This window comes from Mytilus trossulus, chromosome 6 (assembly GCF_036588685.1).
Source record: "Mytilus trossulus isolate FHL-02 chromosome 6, PNRI_Mtr1.1.1.hap1, whole genome shotgun sequence".
Lineage (NCBI taxonomy): Eukaryota > Metazoa > Mollusca > Bivalvia > Mytilida > Mytilidae > Mytilus > Mytilus trossulus.
The window spans coordinates 36,045,333-36,062,761 of NC_086378.1; the positions used below are offsets into that span (position 1 = coordinate 36,045,333).

The 17,429-nt window shown below is 33.1% G+C and overlaps 1 protein-coding gene across 2 annotated transcripts; it reads left to right on the forward strand.

Moving 5' to 3' along the window:
• Nucleotides 1-2,273: 2,273 nt before the first annotated feature.
• On the forward strand, nt 2,274-15,712 carry LOC134721241 (uncharacterized). 2 transcript variants are annotated; one of them, XM_063584067.1, is made up of 3 exons: nt 2,285-2,395; nt 8,705-8,859; nt 12,296-15,712. In XM_063584067.1, the coding sequence occupies exon 3, from the start codon at nt 12,304-12,306 to the stop codon at nt 13,759-13,761; it is 1,458 nt and encodes a 485-aa protein (XP_063440137.1). In that variant the 5' UTR covers nt 2,285-2,395; nt 8,705-8,859; nt 12,296-12,303; the 3' UTR covers nt 13,762-15,712. The 2 variants fall into 2 exon arrangements, with proteins under 2 accessions (XP_063440136.1, XP_063440137.1); XM_063584066.1 differs by lacking the exon at nt 8,705-8,859 and having other exon boundaries at nt 2,274-2,395.
• Nucleotides 15,713-17,429: the final 1,717 nt, after the last annotated feature.

A 17,429-nucleotide genomic window follows, 5' to 3' on the forward strand; every position in this document is an offset into this window, starting at 1 on the left:
TTTGATGCAATTTTCTCCATTTGTTACCGATATAAAAGCATACGGTTTATATAGTTTACGATCTTGTGGTGCTATTACCGCTGCAAGGTTTGGTTTTTCAGATAGACTTTTTAAACGTCATTGACGTTGGAAGTCGGACACTTCAAAGGATGGCTATGTGAAAGAAGATTTATCAGAACGTTGGATTGTTTCTCAGAATTTGGGAAATGAATATCTTTTTTGTTTTATTTACATTTGGACTATATAATTTTGCATACATAGTACTTAATAGCTTCCCGTTCTTTGGGTTCAGCATCGGCGTTGTCGTGCGACTATCCACTTTACAAAGTCTTTTGGTATTTATTATAGCCTTTTATGGCGTTTATATGCAGAGTGTGTACATACATTTGTATATATATACTTGGATATTTGGTACAAGTATTGGTTATACTTGGATATTTGGTACACGTTTTGATTATACTTGGATATTTGGTACAAGTATTGATTATACTTGTTTATTTGGTGCAAGTATTGGGATTATGTCTACATTGATGGGTGGTTTATACCAGGAGAATTATAATTTCATTCGTTTAAACGGGCAGTGCATTAGAGTGAAATTAATTTCTCCTGGGTGTTTCATCATATGTAGCATAGAGGGCGTAATGTTTTCCCGCTTCAAAATTATTTTCGCGGTATTTTATTGCCTATGTTATCATTCAGCACGACATCGTCAATCTGAGCAGTCGAATTTTCTTGGTAAATTTTAATTCTGGTTAAAGTTTATTAAGCTTTTTATTTGGAGAGTTTTTTGTGTCGATACTGATGTTTGAGTTATATATTATATGTGTAGATATATATGTATGTATTGAGATTATTTATCATTAAATATAGAGCATCGGCGTTGTCGTGCGACTATCCACTTTACAAAGTCTTTTGGTATTTATTATAGCCTTTTATGGCGTTTATATGCAGAGTGTGTATATATATATACTTGGATATTTGGTACAAGTATTGGTTATACTTGGATATTTGGTACAAGTTTTGATTATACTTGGATATTTGGTACAAGTATTGATTATACTTGTTTATTTGGTGCAAGTATTGGTTTTATGTCTACATTGATGGGTGGTTTATACCAGGAGAATAAATCTGTATCTTCTGATTAAACTTTCAATTTACAATAATCGGGCCAGTTAATTTAGGAACTCGTAGAGTTGGGTGTATTCAATCAGGAGAGGCACAGAGAATAATGTATGTGTAATGTATTTCAAAATATGTAAATGAGTAAGTATGTCAAATAATCAAATATTACTAGTTTTAAGAACAAAAAAGAAAATTAAAATCGAAACATGTATTTATTTATTCCTTGCACACGTTCAGGCCGGAACGTCTTAAATTTGCATCTAACACCTAAGGCAGCAACCATTTGATTTTCGGGGGGGGGGGGGGGGGCTATGGTTTTTTGTTCGCCTGCAGCGAAAAACAATCTATTTTTTTTTCGCGACAAGTCAAAAACAATTTGTTTTTCTTTCAATTTTAGCATTACATATAGTGGCAGCTTAGGGTGAAACAAACAATTTTTTTTTCTCAGAATCAAAAACAAATTATTTTTTTCTCCAAAAACTGGAAACAAACTTTTTTTTCCAAAAAAAACCATACCCCCCCCCCCCCCCCCCCCCGAAAATCAAATGGTTACTGCCTAATTCAATTCAATTCAATATTTTATTGGAAAGAGCACAATAGAGGCGTGATCCAAGTACAGACAATTATAATATTAAAACAACATATAAATGAAATAAAGATTCATGTAACAAGCCATGAGCCAATTCTATGTATGCTAATACATTATAGACTGATATTGATACCATAGACTTATATTTCAGTATTATTATAGATTTTTGTATATTTACTTAAAACACACAATACAAGATATTTATATATATATATGTATATGCACAAACTACTGTAAAAGTTTATTATCTGACGAAACGGTATGGTGGTCTCTCAAATCAAGAGCTTCTTCAATATACATACAAATAGATTGTAATTCCTTTTCAGACATAGGATTTAACATTTTGGTAAAATTTTCATGCAAATTATTTGAATTAATATCCTAATATAAATATATTAATAGAATTACAAAATTTTCTTATCATGGGAGAAATTCACATTGAAATACATGCATAATACATTTGAAAACAAGCGATTAATGTTTATAGTGTATTCTGATTTTCACAAATGTGCTTTCCATAGTTGTACCGACATATTTTTTATTATCTCCCCTTTGTTTTTGTTTTGAGACGCACGTACGTACGTCACGTAGATCATAGATGTGTATCAAGCTGTTACTAGTAGATTCTATTAGATGTCGAAATGTCCAATTAAGCTAATTTTACCTGTCATAGTCTACCACAGTGTAAGTTTTTATATTTTATAATTTGATGTCGATTATAGTAATTTGTATATTTTATGCCGAAAAACACATTCATGAACATGATGAATGCTTCGTATTTTGTTGATTACAAATCACACTTTGAAGGGCTGGATGGGGTTTACCGAAAAGAGAATTGCCAAAAAATTAAGAAAAGATAATAATGGACCAACAAATAAAGAATGGGGTCCAAATTTATAGTGAATAATTGCGCAAAAAATCATCCGATAAAAGTTTTAAAGAGGTTTCTTCGACCCCGCTTGGTTTGAGGTTGGTTAAACTTAATTCCAATCAATTCGAACTTGCCTTTTAATTATATATATAAACTGATGATTTCATAGCAAAAAACGAAATTTCGTCGAACATCAGTCGATCTACAAATAACTACATGTACATATGAAAATATAGTGATTTAAACTGTGTACCTGAGTGGACCATATCATAGTAGGGTTAGTAGGGTAACCAGTATCGAAAAAGACGTCTAGTTAACGTATGGAACGCCACGACTGCCTTATGTTAATAATCAGCATTATACGCAGTGTTCACAGCATTATATGAAGTGATCACAGCATTATAATATGTAGTGCTCACAACATTATATGAAGTGATCACAGCATTATATGCAGTGCTCACAGCATTATATGCAGTGTTCACAACATTATATGAAGTGCTCACAACATTATATTAAGTGCTCACAACATTATATTAAGTGCTCACAACATTATATTAAGTGCTCACAACATTATATTAAGAGTTCACAACATTATACGTTTTTTGTTGTATGATGAGATTGATGTATGATGAGATTTATGAATGATGAGATCATTCGGTAAACTTCGTTTTTTAGCGGAAATTACCGAATCCATAATAGGTAAATTACGGTAAATTAATGCCCAGCAAACAAATTTAAACAGTTATTATTATATATGTGATCATTAAGGCAGTATACAATATTTAAAACGGATTGAAATAAGTAAATTAAGTAGTATGATCAATTTAACCCAAGTTTATTCCACACCAGGGCATTTTAAACTTATTTTGAGGATTAGTTTCACCATATTCACAACTTAATATGTATATATATTTACTAGAACACATCCGTGATATCGCGGGTCTGTGACTGAATTAAAGAATATAACTATGCGTAAGCCTTATTTTAGTATTGGTATTGTCATCTGATAAAGTCATGCCGATTATAAGAGGAAGTTTTCTCTGCTTTTAACATCTTTCTGTTTGAACCCGTCGACCTGGAACTTGTCAATTTAATATTGGTATTATTGATTTTGTTTGGAAAACAAAAGTCTCTGGAAAGGAGTATTTTTTTAATCAACAGTTTTGTCCTTTATGAGTTATGAATAAAATTGAATCTTTGATTCGCTGTTTTACGTCTAACAAATTGAAAACTGTACATGCTGTACCTATACGCCTTATTTTAAGTCCAGATTTTTATTATTCGTATTGTCATCTTAGAAAGTCATACGGATTAAAGTACTACAATCGGGAACAATGTGACAATGATTGAATTAAGTTGTTTCAACCCTGTGATTACGACCCGTGTATATAGCAAAATCTTAAATACAGCGTTCCGTGGTACTCCTGTCAGATGCGGAACGTACAGATAATGTAATAGTTAACAGGTGAATATATTATTGGTATCGATTCGACCCGGAACTTCTTAATTATTGGCAATATTAATTATGTGGAAAACAAAAGGGTCTGGAGTGATGTTATTTTTAATCAACAGCATGGTACTATATTAGTTATATATATTCTCAGTACTTATAGTGTCTTTTTATTGTTGGGATATACAAGTACCCGCCCACATGCACGTTCACTCTATTTTCTTGTTAGATCATATGTATTTATATTTGTACCCATCTAATGAGTTAATATAAAAAAGAAGATGTGGTATGATTGCCAATGAGACAACTATCCACAAAATACCAAAATGACACAAACATTAACAACTATAGGTCACTGTACTGCCTTCAACAATGAGCAAAGCCAATACCGCATAGTCAGCTATAAAAGGCCCCGATACGATCATGTAAAACAATTCAAACGAGAAAACTAACAAGCCTTATACAACTGATTTTCATAGTTCGTTCTTATGTTGTTCTGTTACGCCACTGTCCAAGGTTAGAGGGAGGATACCAACATCCCGCTAACATGTTAAAACCCGCCACATTTTGCATATATGTGGCCGTCCCAAGTCAGGAGGAGCCTTTATTTCAGTGGTTGTCGTTTGTTAATTAATGTGTTATATACATGTTAGTTTTTCGATCGTGTGTTTGTACATAAATTAGGAATATTTTTCGTTTATCATTTCGGGGCCTTTTATAGCTGACTCTCCGGTATGGGCTTTCCTCATTGTTGAAGTTCGTACTGTGGCCGTTTAGCTGTTTAAATTTCTGTGATGTCATTTTGTCTCTTGTGGAAAGTTGTTTCATTGGCAAGCATACCACTTTTATATATATACATGTATGTACCGTGCAAACTGACGAACAAACGTAGTAAATGTTTTATTCATCCCCACAAACTCAATTTTCATAAGAGCTGATAACTTTAAATGAAAATGTTAAACAGGGTCTTGAAAGGGTAAATTTTTCTATGAAAGTTTAAATTTCTATATAAGACTGCTGATCATATTTAGAAGACAATCTTAGTACTTGCCGTGCTAAAAAGCTTGTAAAAAAATGGAATAATTGATGTAAAGTTATGTTTAACACCTACAGTGAAATGCTTTAAGCTGCATTTTCCATATCTGTTAGATACTTATTCATGTAAAAATGCCAAATTCTGAAAATCGATGCCAAAAATTACTCTATCATGACATATATAATCTAGCGTAATATGGCACCTATGTGTTATAGAAAGCTGACTGTTTTATTTAAAAGTTAATTAAGCTTTTTAAAACTGAGTACGGACTATAAAGTGGCACCTTGCTAAATTTCTTCAGTAGGAAATGAACTCGAGAATATATCATACAAATTTTCCTACGATTTTTCATTAAATAAACTTTTTATTATTTAACTTACATTTTGCCATTCGTATTTCTTACGACGAACAGAACTACTTCAATCATTCACCTCTCAGTTTCATCTTTTCCTTACTTATTTCAATCAGTTTTAAATATTGTATGCTACCTTATGATAACATGATTTTAATAACTTTTTAAAGTTTGCTGGGCATTACCGTAATTTACCAATTATGGATTCGGTAATTTCCGCTAAAAAACGAAGTTTACCGAATGATCTCATCATTCATAAATCTCATCATACAACAAAAAACGTATAATGTTGTGAACACTTAATATAATGTTGTGAGCACTTAATATAATGTTGTGAGCACTTAATATAATGTTGTGAGCACTTAATATAATGTTGTGAGCACTTCATATAATGTTGTGAACACTGCATATAATGCTGTGAGCACTGCATATAATGCTGTGATCACTTCATATAATGTTGTGAGCACTACATATAATGCTGTGATCACTTCATATAATGCTGTGAACACTGCGTATAATGCTGATTATTAACATAAGGCAGTCGTGGCGTTCCATATTAACGAGTTTAAGTTAACCACAGTCGTTTGAATTTTAGTGATATATTATATCGTAACGGTACCCAAATTGCACCTATTTAGCAAAAATAGCAGTGGAAATCTTACAAGATTTCCTAGAGACTATAAACACGTTGTAATTTTATGATCCGTTAGTATGCACGTCTTTAAACATAGCTACACAAAACGTTTACAGTATTTATCAACAGATGAAGTGTTTACTGAAAAAGCAAAATGTACTGAAACGTTGCCATGCGACGTCATCAAAACGTCATTTTTTAAAATTAGCAAATACAATATGTTTCAAGTATCCATTTCTTAAAAAAAAAGTAGAGTAAGCATGGACAAATATCCAATTGTTCAAAATATTTGAAAAAATAAACAAAAGCTCTGTTATTAGACTTTTGACGATGCAAATTTAAGCATGGATGAGGGGGAGGACATGGGTAAGGGAGACAGGGAGAAAGGGGTAGGAGAAAGGAGAGGAAGGCTGGGAAAAAGGAGAAAAAGTTGGAGAAAGGAGAAAAAATAAAATATCTCTCCTTTTAAAAAATTATCTAATATTTCAAGAAAAAATATCTCAAAAGGAGATGTTATATTCTAATGGGAGAAAGGAGAACGGGGGTAGGAGAAAGGAGAAGAGGGATAGGAGAAGGGAGAAGAGTATCCCCTGTTCTCCCCCTCATGGATGCAATTTGGGTACTACTCATTACAGAATCATTGATGGTTTGGAGGTTAGTTCAGACCAATTTTTCTATGATTCCATATAAATTGAAAATCAAATTGGTGTACCTATATAATACAGAAGGATTCGGCTACAAAATAAACACAAAATGGAAATGTTTGTCTTGATCATTAAAAACGTAGTTGAAAAAACTGTCAAAATAGGTGCAATTTGGGTACCGTCACGTTATATATATCTAGCGACTTTTTTCAATTTTTTTGGGTTAATTTATCACTAAAATTCAAACGACTGTGAGTTAACGGATAACACAGGGCTATTATTACAGACTAGGGGAATAGCTCTGGTAGCATGGATGGAGGCGATTACATACGGACACATGAAAACACATCAGCTCCCATTTCTATATTTTAATCAGACAAAGATGACGTCACAAACATAAATACAAAATACTGACAAAAGGGGAACAACTCTCTCTTACAAACAGAAACATAATCTGACCATACATACTGATATATAACACTATATTTATATGCAAACTATTGGAAAATCATTATATTTTCCAATCATGAATGTCGTCGTAAGCTAGCGTGGTCACGTTTTTCAAAATTTTGTGGTTTCTTAGGGTACCCAAGAATACCTCATCATACAGGTCATTTTCAACACGAAAAATAGAATTATTGCCTTTTGCGTTATTTATTCAAATGATACTTATCATTTAGCTTAAAAACTTATAAGATTTTATAATTTATAAGATAACGAAAGCTGAAAAGATTTATATAATTTAAGTAGAAGTGTTTCATGGTTTTAGTAAGACTTTATTTAGGTGAAATTTACCTCATTTTGAACGAAAGAAACTTTATTGCGTGTTACTTTCACGGGATCTTTACTTTGATTACACCAATAAGACATGGCTCATATGTGTGCCAATTTTCTTTCGTGTAATATTAATCGGTGCGAGGAAAATAGCTATTTAGAACACAAATTTAGTGATAATTCTGACTTGATTCAAACACGCCTTTTCCCGTGCCGTTAATCGTTTTGTAGCTTACACTATCAGGTCATTATCTAGCACAATTGTCACTAACTTCAATTTTCTTTTTTGGCTTGTATGGTCGAATTGTATGTTTTGAATAGTCTAGTTAGTGTGTTTTTTTTTTCTTCTTCTTCTTCTTTAGGTTTTCAGTAGTCCTTCATTATCTGAAGATTATATACTGTTTTGCGCTGCGTGGCCTATATATATATATATTTACAAAAACACAAAAATAATTGAAAATGAATTTGGAGTGCGTAAACAAAAAATAATTTTAAATTGTGATTAAAACTATGTACATAGGCTAATAATGAGTTAAATGAATTTGTGGAGAACAGTTGAGGTAAGCTGTTCTCTGAATGTGTCAACTGTGGTTACGGCGACTGTGTGGACTGGTAGTAAATTCCACTGAGTACATTGTAATAGTGTACAGAAAAAATGAAAATTTATATGTATCTTTTTTGGTAGAAATGTGTCTGAAAGTGAAACTATGATTTTTGCGGATTCTACTGTCTGATGGTATGAGAATAGCAGATGGGATTGCTACGATTTGCTGTACTATTTTGTAGAACATTGTCTGATGTCAATCTTGTGCGTAATCTTCTTTCCTGTAGTGTGGGCCATTTTAGTGAGTTTATCATGTCTGTATGACTGCTGATGTTATGATACCTGTTACAGACATATCTGGCAGCTCGTCTTTGGACCATCTCAATTTGAGAGGTTTGTTCAACTGTGTGAGGGTCCCATACTGTACATGAATATTCAAGCTTGGGACGAACTAGTGCCAGATATGCCTGAGTTTTGATGTTCTGGCATGATGTTTTTAAATTTCTTTTTAAGAAGCCTAAAGATTTGTTACCATTTGCTATGATGTTGTCTGTATGTTTTGACCAATTTAAGTTTGCTTGTAGTGTAATGCCCAGATATTTAGCTGAAGTGACTAGTTCAAGTTTGTAATTGTGCAGGATATACTAGTCATGTTTAAATTGTTTTTTTTCTTTTGTGATACTGTAAGGACTGTGCATTTGTCTGGATGGAAATCCATCAACCAGTCTTGCTCCCACCTAGCAGCTGCATCGAAATCTAACTGGAGTGCATCACAGTCACTTTGAGATTTGATGGTTATGTAGATAATACTGTCGTCGGCAAACAGTCTGAGCTTACTGGATTGTAAGTACTCTAGTAGGTCGTTGATGTATACCAAGAATAAAACTGGGCCCAGAACTGTGCCTTGAGGGACACCTGAGGTGACGGGAGCCAGGTCAGATGACTCTCCATCCAGGACAAACTTAACATAATAGTTAAGTTTGTATAAAAGTCTTTTATGAGGGACTTTGTCAAATGCTTTGGCAAAGTCCATAATAATAAAGTCTGTTTGTGTGGTATTGTTGTTATTTGCTGCAAGCTCTTGTATGAATGAATGTTTTAGGAAATATGTTTTTTGGTGGTTTTTGAATTGATAGTTTTGTTATAATTGTAATATACAAATCGAATCCTTCGGTCACGTTTCAGACCCGGAATATGGCACACATTCACAGTCCTGTTAAACTATGCCCACTATCAAGACCTAAATGAAGTAGGAATGAAAAACAATGGGATAAGTGTTGTATGTCAGGGTTCTCCTACTGACTTGCTTATTAAGATGCGAGGAAAAAGCACAAACAAAAGCTCTATCGAGGCTATGGGAGCACGGAAAGATCATGTATATTTTAGTATATTACATAATGCTGCAGATCTAGACCATCTTCGTACTGATGATTACAAAATATTGTACCACCATTCTTGCTATAAATCTAACACTAGCAGACAAAACTGCTGAATCAAGTTCTTGTCTGTAAAAATGGTTCAGGTCATATGCATGTATAGAAGGTCGTCAAATTCCTGACTGGAAAAAGTTGAGTCCGTGAAAACCATGCCTTAATCAGATTTCTTGGCGAATCGATAGTTCAGCATCATGGTAGGTCAACAGTCAGTATGATACACGAGGAAGAAGTCATTTGTCTAGCTAGCACTTCCAATGAACATAAATCTGCTCAGAAGGAATATTCAGGTTTTAAGAATAATTTTGTACGCCTGATGAAGAAGATACTGGCATAATTTTACATGCTTTTCGTGTAGACAAAGAGTTCGGTGTGAAAGGAATCAAGGGTAGGATAATAAAAAAAGTCACAAGATACAGATGTCCTGATCTTATGCGTTCATTACTTAACCTCCATGCAGCATACGCATAAGCTATGGTTTCAAACAGGCACTATAACTTGCACACAAGATTTGCGCCGCTATATACCTCTACGAAATATGAAAACGTCTTGGGTTTGCCATATGTAACATTCTATCAGCCGCACATGCGATACAACTTCATCCCTGTTTGGGATCGGTAAGCGCTCTGATTTTTAGTCTTGAAGGACAACCCAGATGATTTATCGATTTGTCAAACTTTCTAATTGTGACATCGATGAATCTATAGTTGCAGCTCGTGTCAGATCTTGTTGAATAATCCCAAATCAAAACTCAAAATAAATCATTGTGACCTTAAAAAAATTAGCGTAAAATTGGCTACAATTTAAAATTTCTCCCTTGTCAAACTTCATCCTTGTGAATCTAAATCTAAACAATATGTAATAAGAGCTTCACTCCAGACATAAATTTGATATCTTCCCATATAGCAAAACTACCCTAACATTCTACTCTTCCGTTCGGATTGGAAAAGAAGAATGACTTGTTCCTCTATCTCGAAAGTCAGATGTCATATGCATTTCTGTAAGATTTAGCTTGTACTTATAAGGGGAAATCGGTGTTTTCAAAGGGTTGCATTTGTTTCGAACAAAATCTATCATATACAGAGTTATGCCCATGTCAGGCAAATGACATATGTCAAAATGTAAATACTCGTCTGGTTGCAGTTAAAAGCATTGATGACGACGAAGATGACGATACATATAAGATTTCATTTTTCTGTTTGTGCCTTATGAATCATTGTCAGCTATCGAATGAAAATTAAGCAGTCCATAATATTTTCTAAACAACAAATAAAACATAATTATACTCAATTTTGAAATCGTGGGATATATTGTAATAATCTATAGTGGGAAAGGATATGTAGAAAAAAAGAAAAAAAACAACTGCCGTATGGTCTCTTGACGTGGTTGGGTGGGTGGGCTTAAACTACAGGAGACCATAAAACGAAGTAGATAATACCAGCTTCGATCATAATTTTCTATTTGCATTTGTTCTTTTTTTCGTCTTTTTGCCATGCTGTTGTCAGCTTGTCTTCATTTTATATGTTTTTAATGTCCCTTTGGTTTCTCGCGCCTTTTTTGTTTGCAATTGTTTGTAAAACACATCGGTGCTGTACATTACCCTCTCCCTTATTATATTTTTTGAATACTTGTAAACTTTATAACTAATTGTTGCTCATTTACTCATCTGTATATATGTAGGATGGGGTGTTTAACCGGTTTCTAATAGACGTTTTGTTTTTAAACTTTTTCTCCGTTTGCGGTAATTTTACTTCTACCTAGAGCTTCAGTTTATATTCAACCAAGTTTTACGTTAATGTTGCACAAATTTCGAAACAAATCATTTATATATACTATTTCACACCCAATAACAGAAATTTGATATTTACCTAGAAATTGACGAACACCTTAGTATACTATCAACAGTCGTAAAAAACACATTTTGTTTTCGACAAATTATTAAAGTTAAGATTTAAAAAACATCTTTAGATCTTACTTGTAATGAATTGAATACAAAAATTCCAAATTTAGAAATTGAAATAGGTCAAGGTGACTGTTATTTAACAGCTGTTTGAAAATTTCAAATTTGCACCCTTTTTGCAAAATAGTCGATTTAAAGTCATTTTTAGTGATAAAAATATAAAATAAGTTCTAAATGTAGATACAAAAGATATTTTCTATAAATTAATTATTTTTATTTTGCTCCAAACGCATATATGTAAGAGAAACAAGCTATCTAAATGTGACTGTGCATTTTTCTAGAATTTTTGCTTTGACCACTGAGCCTGATTTAAAAAAATCGTAAACCATCTAATGCGTTGATTACTAACCCTACTATCAAGGGAATCTCCACTGTTTGTTAATTTTATCACCTTCTTTAGGAACGAAAAAAAGTGCACGGCAAAATCCAGTTAAGTTATGAATTTTCTAAATCATACAATGCATTTGAATTCTATTTATCTAGGGCATGCTATGCCTTAAAACTTTTCCAGATGCACAGGTTTGTCAGAGTATTAGTACTTAGAGTTAATTTTGAGGTGAAATACGGCCATTTTAGCCAAAGGGTCCACATGAACCTTAAACTAATATCTCTTTCAGTTTGAGCCAACCATTTTCCTGACAATTCAGAAACTTCGCTCCTTTAGTTACTAATGTATATTGAATGCCATAGGTCCATTCGTTTGATGTGTTTGAGCTTTTGATTTTGGCATTTGATTAGGACCTTTCTGTTTTTAATTTTTATTAGAGTTCAGTATTTATGTGATTTTACTTTTTTTGATAGCCATACATGATGTTTAATTACAGCCTTTTAAAAAAATCCACAAAAAAGTGACTTATATTACGTTTTTTTTTAAATTTATTTTCAGTTTTCAAAATGGCCGTTGCTGAGAAATTTGCAGATCAACTTGACACTTGGAGGTATCCCGTGTTTACTGTTGGTCCAGATGAAGAAGCTCTCAAGCAAAGAATTTTACAGAATACATACCTTGAAAACATAAATATAACTGCTTATGATTGGGATGAACATTGCTCTGCGGTTGATTCCGTTCTTGAGAAAATATTGCTTATATTGAAAAAATATGCGAATAAGGAATATGAAGGATTGATTATCCATGGTAGCCTAAAGCAAGGAAGTTCTAGAGAAGGACTGAAAGTCAATGATGCTCTAGAGTTTGACTGTTTAGTTCATTTTGAAATAGAAGGCATGCAGGTGACAAAATGTCCGGTCTTTGATTATTCTGAAGAAGAAATGCCTGAGTTCATTAAATTACGCGTCGAAAACCCAGAATATTTGTTAAGAATCTATCCGTGGTTGCGCCGCTGTAAGATTTTTACCAAAGGAGGATTAAATGATACAAATTGCTATGTAAATACAAAAAAATTACAAGAAAAAGTGTTCAAGGCATTGGTAGACAAAACTCGTGAACATATCTTTAAGCGATTGACGCCTGAAGATAGAATAATTTATACATATCGACGGTCTGTTAAACCACCATCGTTCCCGATACAAATTAGTTTAGACCGGGAAATATCATATGCTGGCGATGTGTACACAAGAGTAACACTTCAAGGTGCCACACTACCGGGACAAAGGAAGATACCAACGTTGGACATTGATATTGTTCCTGCATTGTTATTGCGTAAGGACTACGTCCCCAATCCGTATACAGTGAACAATAGAAATTGCGAGAAGGAAATGACGTGCGCAGTTTATGGAGTAATGAAATGGACACAAAGACTGCACGAATCTGAACTAACCATTGATCGTGAGTATATCTGGAGGGAATCTACATGTGGATATGAAAAACTTATCTGTGACGTTGGACGGAGAAATCCTAGTCAACGTTACTTGATGACAGCATGTCGTATCGTCAAATCTTATGTCACGGGAATAAAATCGAATCGTCGAGAAACAGATCAATTACATTGTGTTGCTGTTTCGTACTTCTTGAAAAATATATGTTTTCATTGTATTGTTCTACTGACTGTTCCAAGCAAGACCAAATCACTTTCAGGAGTAAAAGAGGCGCTTGGATATTTTCTGCAATTTCTTGAATTATGCATAAACAGTCGCAATCTTCCCCATTTTTTCTATGGTAATCCATGGGTTCATGTTATGTTCCCTAATTGCACATTTGGAAGTAATAAGCCGGAAAAGAACCTATACGGAAGAATATGTAAGAATACATTTATTAATGCCGAAAAAGCTTTTCGAAAGATGCTGCAAGATTTAAAAGGATTGTATACAGAACTTGACTCATTGGATCCTGACCGTGTAGGACCATTCAAAGAATTACTTGGTCTTACGCATGAGTATCGAGTGCCAGAGTAAACTATCAGTAACTTTGAGGCTATTTCATCGTGTGCACTGTTTGTTTTGTGCGTTATTGTTTATGGAATATTAGTAGCTGTTCTAACACGTGACACAACGGAGTCCTTATCTTAGTGCATTATTGTAAAATTGGAACACAATCCTTCACAATAAACACTTTTTATACGACCGCAAAAATTGAAATTTTTTTGGTCGTATATTGCTATCACGTTGGCGTATTCGACGTCGTCGTCGTCGTCGTCGTCCGAATACTTTTAGTTTTCGCACTCTAACTTTAGTAAAAGTGAATAGAAATCTATGAAATTTTAACACAAGGTTTATGACCACAACAGGAAGGTTGGGATTGATTTTGGGAGTTTTGATCCAAACATTTTAGGAATAAGGGGCAAAAAAGGGCCCAAATAAGCATTTTCTTGGTTTTCGCACAATAACTTTAGTTTAAGTGAATAAAAATCAATGAAATTTAGACACAAGGTTTATGACCACAAAAGGAATGTTGGTATTGATTTTGGGAGTTTTGGTTCCAACAGTTTAGGAATAAGGGAATAAAATAAGCATTTTTCTTGGTTTTCGCACCATAACTTTAGTATAAGTAAAGAGAAATCTATGAAATTTAAACAAAAGGTTTATGACCATAAAAGGAAGGTTGGTATTGACCCCAAAGGGTCCAAAATTAAACTATGTTTGATTTCATCAAAAATTGAATAATTGGGGTTCTTTGATATGCCGAATCTAACTGTGTATGTAGATTCTTAATTTTTGGTCCCGTTTTCAAATTGGTCTACATTAAAGGTCCAAAGGGTCCAAAATTAAACTTAGTTTGATTGTGACAAAAATTGAATCCTTGGGGTTCTTTGATATACTGAATCTAAAAATGTACTTAGATTTTTTATTATTGGCCCAATTTTCAAGTTGGTCCAAATCGGGGTCCAAAATTAAATTTTGTTTGATATAATCAAAAATTGAATAAATTGGGCTCTTTGATATGCCAAATCTAACTGTGTATGTAGATTCTTAATTTTTGGTCCTGTTTTCAGATTGGTCTACATTAAAGTCCAAAGGGTCCAAAATTAAACTTAGTTTGATTTTAACAAAAATTGAATTCTTGAGGTTCTTATTTGATATGCTGAATCCAAACATGTACTTAGATTTTTTATTATGGGCCCAGTTTTCTAGTTTGTCCAAATCAGCATCCAAAATTATTATATTAAGTATTGTGCAATAGCAAGAAATTTTCAATTGCACAGTACTCAGCAATAACAAGAAATATTCAATTGCACAGTATTGTGCAATAGCAAGAAATTTTCAATTGCATGTAGTATTTCGCAAAAGCAAGAAATCTTCAATTGCACAGTCAATAGCATGTATTTTCAATTGCACAGTATTGCGCAATAGCAAGAAATTTCAATTGGAGTTATCTTTCTTTGTCCAGAATAGTAGTTGAATCAACTAAAATCATTGTTTTATACAATATACAATGTATATTCAATTTTACTACCAACTGATAAATTAAAACAATCTTTACCATTCAGTGATAACAAGCACTTTTTTACATTTTAATATTTTATGATGTATTTAAATGAGTAATTATTGTTGCAAACTACATTAAAATTTGAATTGAGATTGGTTTTGGAATAAAGGAAAGGGGGATGTGAAAAAAAAATTGGGGGGGGGGGTCAATTTTTCTCATTTGAAATTAAATAAATAAAAAGAAAATTTTCTTTCATTTTTTTGAGAGGATTAATATTCAACAGCATAGTCAATTGCTCAAAGGCATAACAAAAAATTTAAGTTCATTAGACCACATTCATTCTGTGTCAGAAACCTATGCTGTGTCAACTATTTAATCACAATCCAAATTTAGAGCTCAATCCAGCTTGAATGTTGTGTCCATACTTGCCCCAGCCGTTCAGGGTTCAACCTCTGCGGTCGTATAAAGCTGCGCCCTGCGGATACTACGAGATAACATATTTACTTATTGCCATTCTGTTAATAAGTTGTTACATGTAATATATATTTTTGAAAAAACTTGAATTTATGTGTTATATACTGTATATATTCTAAAGACGCCACATACTTGTTACATATACATGTACATAGATGAAATTAAAATATCCTGTTGTTTTGATCCACTTGTCATGTATTAAATCAAATTATAAGCTATGAAAATATCTTGACCCATGGGCGGATTTAGGATTTTTTTCAAAGGAGGCGTTAATTGATTTCACTAAATAAATAATGCCGAGCGTAACGAGAGTCGAACATTTTTTAGAAGATTTCATGCCAAAAAATTATATATAATATACTAGTATCCCAATCAAACGTGGGTGTACATGTACGCTCTATACGCCCCTGAATCCGCCAATGTTAGCCTGAAAAAAAACAAGCTTTAATAGCTTTAAGTATGGGTATTAACTTGTCATCTTTTTTATTCGACCGCAAAAAAATGTTGCGCTCGTATATTGGTATCACGTCGTCGTCGTCGTTGTCGTCAGCGTCGTCCGAAGACACTAAGTATCCGGACAATAACTTTACTTTAAGTGAATGGATCTCTATGAAATTTAAACACAAGATTTGAAACCACAAAAGGAAGGTTGGGATTGACTTTGGGGGGGTTATGGTTCCAACAGTTTAGAACCAAGGGGCCCAAAAGGGGTCAAAATATTCTTTATTCATTGTTTCATTATTTTTCTAGTTTCCAGACAATAACTTAAGTTTAAGTGTAGGTTTATGGCACAAACTGTTTAAAGTCATAAGAAACCTCAAATTAAAAAAAATTATGCATATGTTTTTTATAACTAAATGGATAGTTTTCATTATAAAACTTATGTACATATACTTGTTTCTGAGGAAAGTTCTTAAATTTGTCCACATTTAGAAGAAGTTTCCTTTTTTTTAATTGCTTGCTTCCAGGAAGCAATTTGCCGACATATTTTCCGTATGCATAGTGACCTGAGCGTAACCCTCCTCGTAAATATCCGGTGATCGCAATACGCATGAATCTGTCATTAAAATAAACAATTACCTGATTGTACATGTTAAACACGTGCCCAATACCCATGCTTTTTGTTTTTTGCTTACTATAAGGTGACAATCGGTAAACTTCGGCTTCAAAAAACGACATTTAATGAGCAGCCATAATTGTTAAATCATAACAGACAGAGAGAGAAAAAAATTGACGATTATACGATATATTTGCATAAAAAATGATAAAATCGTGCACAGAGGACTAAGTTTACTGATATATACATGCATTACATTATTTTTCACCACTCACTGGTTTCATATGACTTTAAATTAAGAATTAGGGGCCAAAAACAATACTTTTCAAATACTTTGTATAAATTGCTTATTTCTTGACTAATTTTAATGGGGTTATATTCTTGAATTCTTTGGGTTCTTAATAGGCTGACTCTAGCGTGTATTAAGTTTTTGGAATTTGGTCCCTGTTTTTAAATTGGTCAACATGAGGTTCAAAGCGTCCAAAATAAAATTGTTTGGATTTATCAAAAATTGAATTATTGTGGTTCTTTGATATGCCAAATCTTACCGTGTATTGAAATTTTTAATTTTGGGTCCCGTTTTCATATTGGTCTATATTAAGGTCCAAAGGGCCCAAAATAAAACTTAGTTTGATATTAACAAAAAATGAATTATTGTGGTTCATT

What these genes read in the sequence shown, in the direction of transcription:
- LOC134721241 (XM_063584066.1), top strand. Translation starts at nt 12,304, where the DNA reads ATGGCCGTTGCTGAGAAATTTGCAGATCAACTTGACACTTGGAGGTAT.